Below are 6,518 nucleotides of genomic sequence, written 5' to 3'. Positions count from 1 at the left end.
TTTTTAAGTGGGAGAACTTGCACAATTGGTGACTGACTAAATACTTATTTTCCCCACTGTACAATAATTACTTTCATTTCACAGAAATGCAGTGTGTTTAAGTTATTTTGCAGGAGAGCCAGACAGACAACATGATCTCCTGCCTTTAATGGCAATGATGCAAGAGAAGTGAAGTTCATATTCAGACTCCCAGATCTTGAATAGTTCTGTGCAAAAATGTTTGTTGCTGACAAATCAGTCAGATAAAACCAAAACGCAACAAATGAAAGTTTACAATCTTTATTTGAAACTTTCACATCTCATCTCTTGCCGTACAAAACAAAGTAAGAGCTGATTTTTAGTAGGAACCCAACCCCTTCATCAGGAGACCCTTATTTACTCGTAATTAAAGCTGCCCTCCCTTTTCCAGGGGGGTGAAAATAAGGCTGACTCATACATTAAAAACATCCGTTTCTACATGTCTTAATGTATTCATCTTCCTCAACTTAAAAATATTGACTGCATGACACAAGTTTATTTACAAAAGATAAAAAAGGTAAATCAAAATGGACTTCCTACTCAATCCCACAGCTGCTATGAAATAAGTGAGCAACCAAATCGACCTGATGGAAAACAGTTAATCCCATTTTTGATGTTTCAAACTTCCCAGATGGGGTGGAAAACACACCCTAATCAATTACCTTTACGTTTCAGTTCCTCACATTTTCTTTTTTTTTTTTTCCAATAAAAAAGGTGAAAAAGAAAGCTTTATATGTAATGCATTACAGTCATTAATGACTTGAGGCTTTTTAAACAAATAAATCTCCACAGGAGGCAAAACTGGTGCTTAGATGTCCATCTCAAACTGACTGTCATCTGTTGGAAAAACAAAGACAGGAAAAAAACGTGTCAGAGTAAATGTGGTGACATTTAAATATAAGCTTTCCAACTCGACCACACCCTAACGAACCACAGAGAAAGTGGACAAACAATCTGTAGTCCTTATCACCGAGACAACATGTTCTGTTTACCAACAGGGAAAAAAAACAAAGACTTATACTGAGAATTTATACACTTTAACCTTTAATTCAAAGGGTTGTAACCCAGGGAGGTCATAATCTCCAAAAAGAGGATCATTAGAAATCTAGAAAAGTCAGAAATGTTGAACTGCATTAAAATGTATTTATCAAAAGTTAAAAATAAACCAAAAGTATGTAATGTAATGATAATAATAATAATAATAACAATAACAATAATAATAGGTGGCCAAGTTTTAAAAGCACCAAACCCAAGAGGTCATAACCTCTGAAGCAATAAAACATGACTGCAGTTAATGTTTAACTGTTTTATCAAAAGTAAAAAAATATATATAGATATAGATATTAGAGTCATGGAGGGCAAAAATAATGTTAATGCAATGTTTAGCATGATTACTCAAATCTAGGCTTCTGTAAGTTTACCAAGATTAGCCAATTCAGGGGCATCTATAATATGCCAGATATATAGATAGATATATAGATGATAGATAAATAGATAGATAGATATAGATAGCTATTTTTTGTAACTTCTGCGCGGCCCATTCATTTAGAAACATTAAAACTATTCACCTGTGACGTCCTTCTCCTCCTCCTCCTCTTTGAGGTCCTGCAGTTTGCCCATGGGGTGTGTGGCAGGTACCGTTACGCCGGGGATCTGAGGCAGACAGCACGGGGGCGTCCGGGCAAGAGGGGAGTTTCGACAGTCCAGCAGAAACTTTCTGTCGTAGATGATGCGAGTGCCTGCGTTTCACAGGAATACGGAGAACATGGGATGTGTTTAACATTGAGTTCAAGACCTGAAATGAAACTATAGATTTCTTAATTTAAGCAGCATCACTGGAAATTAATTTAAACATTTCTAAAAATATATAAAAATAAAATAAAAGAGACACTATCCATTTTAAACATTTCCGTGACTGGGTGGGTTCAAGTTGTCAGTCTGTGGCAGCATGCTCACGTTTGTTTCTTAAAATGACTTTTTTTAACCCCTGCAGCAGTCACATGACGTCTAGTTCTGCAAAACAAAATAGGGAAGAAGAAACTCCAGCTCGCTGCATCTGAAAACATGTTGACACGTTCACTTAAAGCTGTGACGAATTCTTGAATTCGTAAAACATTTAAAAGGCTCGTTGTGAGGAYGTGTCAACAGGGCAGGCGTTAGGAGCGGTCTGTTGCTTTTATTCTTTACTGGAGTTTGAACTGTTTTGTACAGAATCAGCTCCGATGTGAATAAACATCTTATGTAACAGTTGGGTTTGAACACTTCATCCTGGACAAAAGGAAGCAGAGCAAAAAGGGGGAGGAGCATACAGAAACGAGGCTCATAAAGAGGGGATAGAGTGCAATGTACAGAGCAAACAGTGATTATATAAAGGTGGGGTTCTTCCAGCAACACATACACTTGACCCTCCAGCTGCGTGTGTGAAAGATTGCAAACAAAAACCCCAACATAAGCACTTCCTACACTGTTCAACATGTGCAATGCACTTTAAAAACAACAAAAATAATCCTCACACAAACTTTAATCCCTCCTCCCCTTCTTTAAATCTGTACAAAAAGTTCTCTGCTGTTCCTCAAACTCAGGACAGCCTCCAGCACCACCATCCAGGCGCACAGGCCAATCAGACATGAACACCCCCACCTCCCGAGTCACGAGTTGCAAAGCTTTTGTCTCAAACAGGATGTTTTTAATGCCCAAACCTCAAATGCGTGGACAAAAGGAAAAAAGTTCTGATTTGTCATGTTTAAGCTCAGAGTACATGCATTTGTATTAATGCAAAAAAAAAAAAAAAAGATTGTTTTTTTTTTGCGACTGAAATGTGACTTTACTGCAAACTTTTACTGTAAAGCGTTTATGAAGCGGTTTGTGCAGTAGCAAAAAGTAATACCTTTCTTTTTACTTTGAATTTACTTTAACCCAGTAATGTTTCTGAACATGTTTAACCCTAAAATTGAGCCAAACTAACTGCACGGTTTGTATTGTTCGCAACTTCTCGCGAGAGTTTTTGCTTCGAGATTTGACCGATATGCACATCTTCAACTCTGTCGAGCTTTTCAGGAGTCGTTTAAACCGAAGTGAAAGTTGTTTAAAAAACAAATAAAAATAAAACAGACGTCGAAGTGTTTATTTATTTTTACCTCCAGGCGTGGTGGAGAAGAGGGTCCCCCCGGGAGTCTGGCTGTAACAGTCCGGCAGCTGGGACCAGTCCTTCAGGGTGAGGACCCGGGTCGGAATCGGGCAGCTTTTCACTTGTTTTGTACCAGTCGACATGTTTATCTCTTGGCGTGGGAGACGAGTTGTTTTTAAGTCCTGTCGGAGTCACAGTTATACCTCCTAACTCTCAGCTTTTCGCGTGCAAAGATAACCTCGGAGCTTGTAGCTAAAATAAACTTTAACCCACCTGAAGGCGGGAGAGCTAAAACAAGCTAGCAGTTAAAAACCTTGATGGTATATCCACACGCAGCTCCCAAACGCTACCACCATGTGCTGCGCAGTATTTGCAATCACGCACGCGCATCTGCGGCAGGCGGCCTGGTGTTTTTGTGCAGCAGCACAGTGACACGTGGGGCCAGCGCTTCTGTGGTGCGAATGGTTTAAACGACGGGACAGGCCGCGGGGGCGGTGATAACGCAATGGAGGAAGAAGGCACGTGCGGGATCACACCATGTAGTGTTTGACATATGATAAGAAATAAATGGGCAAAATGGAATGAAATAATTTGAATTCAAATTTTAATTAAATAAATAAACCAAGATATGGTTTCTTAATCCTACATTAATGTGGCCCCACAGTGCACAGGTACACTCACAAAGGTAAGAAAATCATTTGAAACAAACAGCTATAAAAANCCACAGTGCACAGGTACACTCACAAAGGTAAGAAAATCATTTGAAACAAACAGCTATAAAAAAAAACAATAATAATCCAGAACCAAAAAATTATAGAATTTAAATAAAAAAATGTAATCTGCACAATATTTTTTTATTATTGATGATTATTATTGCTAACATGTCTTTAAATTAAAAAAAAACAAACTTGTAGACCAAAAAAGGCCAGCTACCATGTGAGTTTGTTTATCTTGGCAAACAGCCAAAGTGAAAATAGGTCAACATGTCTGTGGATTCACTGTATGGTAACAAGAAGTCCAACAGCTAATGTTACCAGTCTAGCAAACGTTTTGCAAAAGCCACATGTTATTTATTTATTATTTACTTAGTTATTTAATAGGAAGAACTATGCTGACCTTTGTGTTCTGAGGCTTCACCGCCCTGCTTGATCACTGCTATTGACAGATACATTACTTGTTCTTCCTATCTTCAGTTTGAGTTTCGCAAACTCTCATTTCCGTCCAAATAGAGTTTGTTCAGCTGCAGACTGCAGCCGGCCTAATGTAGGTCGATCACATAACTCTACTTTCTACATTGTTTTCAGCAGCTACATCCTGGTGCTTTGTTTACGTTGAGTGCATACCCACGTTTCAGAATTGCATATCAACATATCTAAAAAAAAATTGCACTCTTTCAAACTGCACCTTTTGTCATGGTGCAGCGTAAAACTTTATGTTTGATTTCATGCTTTTCAGTGAGTACCTTCAGTTGCAAATAAAAGCCACAGAAAATAAGTTTTAAGCTGCTTAAAAAAAACGTAGAGGTGCAAAGTTGAGTAGGTTTCTGCAGTAGTAGGTTTCTGCAGGTTTCTGAAGCAGCTGCAGACGAGACAGCAGGCTGATGCCAAAACAAAGAGAGTTATGTAATCTAACCTGGAGCTGATTATTTCAGTTTGATATCAATTTTTTTGGAACAACCTTCGCGTTCTTCCTTTGTTTGCAAGCCATCGCTAAACAACTTTTGGGATGAGTGTGTGTGTGTGGTTTGACTACAGAGTGAGGTAGGGCTGGGCGATAAACCGATTTAATCGATTCATTCTAATTTTCCATTTATAAAGATTTAATTTTTGGAAAATCGAGATTTTTTTTTTCCCACCAGTGCACTCTGGGGCTTCTGTAGTTCAGAGGTCATCCCACCTGTCCCTCAAGATGCTTGGTACAGGACATGACAACATGGCAGCTAGCAAAGAGGATCTACTTCCCAAAAAAGTCACTGTTTCTTCAGTTTTCATGGAACTGGTTGGGTTTTGCAACTTCGGACTTTGAGCAACAAACACCTCACTGCTAAATCTATTTAAAGACTCTTGCTACAAAAAGCAGGAGTACAACAAATTTGTTTTGACACACGAAACAGAGGCACTCCATTATGTAGGAAGCAAAATCGATTAAAATCGAAAATCGAATTTGGGATGAAAAAATCTGAGATTTTTTTTGCGACCATATCGCCCAGCCCTAGAGTGAGGATCATTTGTGCCACAGTTACTATCAAAGTGAGGTCTTTGATGTAAAGTGAGGACCTCTTCAATGTCCTCCCTTTGTTTGCAGCTCTGCTGTTCTTTACTAGTTAAGTTTAGAGGTATGGTGTGAATTAGGGTTAACTATAGACCAGGAATGGTTAATTTTAGGGAAAATGTCTGGGTTAGGCATAAATACAGTTTCAAAAAATGAATGGAAGTCAATACAAAGTCCTCAGTTTGATGTGACAGTTTATAGCACTTGACGTTGCAGCTGCACATGCTGGTTGTTCTGGTTCCCAATTTGTTGGGGTCAGGACCCAACGTCGGGTTAAAAAGCAGTGGAGGATCTTGAGAAGACTGCCAGAAATCAGTTGCATCTGATAATAAAAATAGCATTTCTTAAAGGAATGTGTTCCTTCTGGCGCTTCGCATGCCAACGCTGAAGAGATCGCATAGATATTTATTTCCCTGACTATCATGGGACAACATATTTAAAACCCAAAAAAGATACCACTAATATGATTGTTGAAGCTGTTTATGTCCTCGGTTGAACACTGAAAGCTTTCTGAACTGAGGGCAGAGTGGAAGGCAGCACCACTTGATTGCTTTGACCTGTTTGAAGAAACCTCTCAGTCTTCATCATCACCATCTCAGCAGAGCAGAAGACACCTCTTGCAAATATGTTAACCCATTCTCATTGGATTGACACAGTTTTCCTATCCTTTTGCAAAACAGTTAGCGCAGATGTCATTGAAGAAGTCCCAACTCCGTTTTAGCTGTGGTTACAGAACAGAAACTAAATGCTCCAAGCTCTTAGAAACTCCCTGATCCGTATGAAATCACCAAAAGCACCTGTTTGACACTTCATCACAGAATTTTTCAATTTGCAATCAGTCTGCAGGTCTGTGTTGTTCTCTTATACCAGGGGTGGGCAATCCTGGTCCTCAAGGGCCGCAGCCCTACATGTTTTAAGTTTTTCCTGGCTCCAACACACCTGATTCAGTCACTGATTTACCTTCCAAGTTCTGCAGTATGGAGGACCGACAGTGACGTAATTATAAATAAAAGCTGACATATATAAATGAATCACTAAATAAAGAAATAAACTTAAAATGCACCACTTCAATTAAAAAAGAACTTCACCTCATGTTTTGTAA

The 6,518-nt window shown here is 38.9% G+C and overlaps 1 protein-coding gene across 1 annotated transcript; it reads right to left on the bottom strand.

Annotated features, from left to right (window-relative positions):
* Window positions 1–263: 263 nt before the first annotated feature.
* On the bottom strand, window positions 264–3,562 carry eif4ebp3l (eukaryotic translation initiation factor 4E binding protein 3, like). The gene is made up of 3 exons (XM_014019394.1): window positions 3,156–3,562; window positions 1,587–1,757; window positions 264–855 (listed from the first exon to the last, which is right to left on the bottom strand). Exons 1-3 carry the CDS (start codon window positions 3,286–3,288, stop codon window positions 827–829), a joined length of 333 nt encoding a protein of 110 aa, XP_013874848.1. The 5' UTR covers window positions 3,289–3,562; the 3' UTR covers window positions 264–826.
* Window positions 3,563–6,518: the final 2,956 nt, after the last annotated feature.

Source organism: Austrofundulus limnaeus, unplaced genomic scaffold (assembly GCF_001266775.1).
Source record: "Austrofundulus limnaeus strain Quisiro unplaced genomic scaffold, Austrofundulus_limnaeus-1.0 Scaffold219, whole genome shotgun sequence".
Lineage (NCBI taxonomy): Eukaryota > Metazoa > Chordata > Actinopteri > Cyprinodontiformes > Rivulidae > Austrofundulus > Austrofundulus limnaeus.
This window is presented reverse-complemented; position numbering and strand designations above follow the sequence as displayed.

Coding starts and splice junctions, on each gene's coding strand:
- eif4ebp3l (XM_014019394.1), bottom strand. CDS start 3,288: ATGTCGACTGGTACAAAACAAGTGAAAAGCTGCCCGATTCCGACCCGG. Junction 1,758..3,155: donor CTTCTCCACCACGCCTGGAG/GTAAAAATAAAT, acceptor TGTGAAACGCAG/GCACTCGCATCATCTACGAC. Junction 856..1,586: donor GGAGGAGAAGGACGTCACAG/GTGAATAGTTTT, acceptor TTTTTCCAACAG/ATGACAGTCAGTTTGAGATG.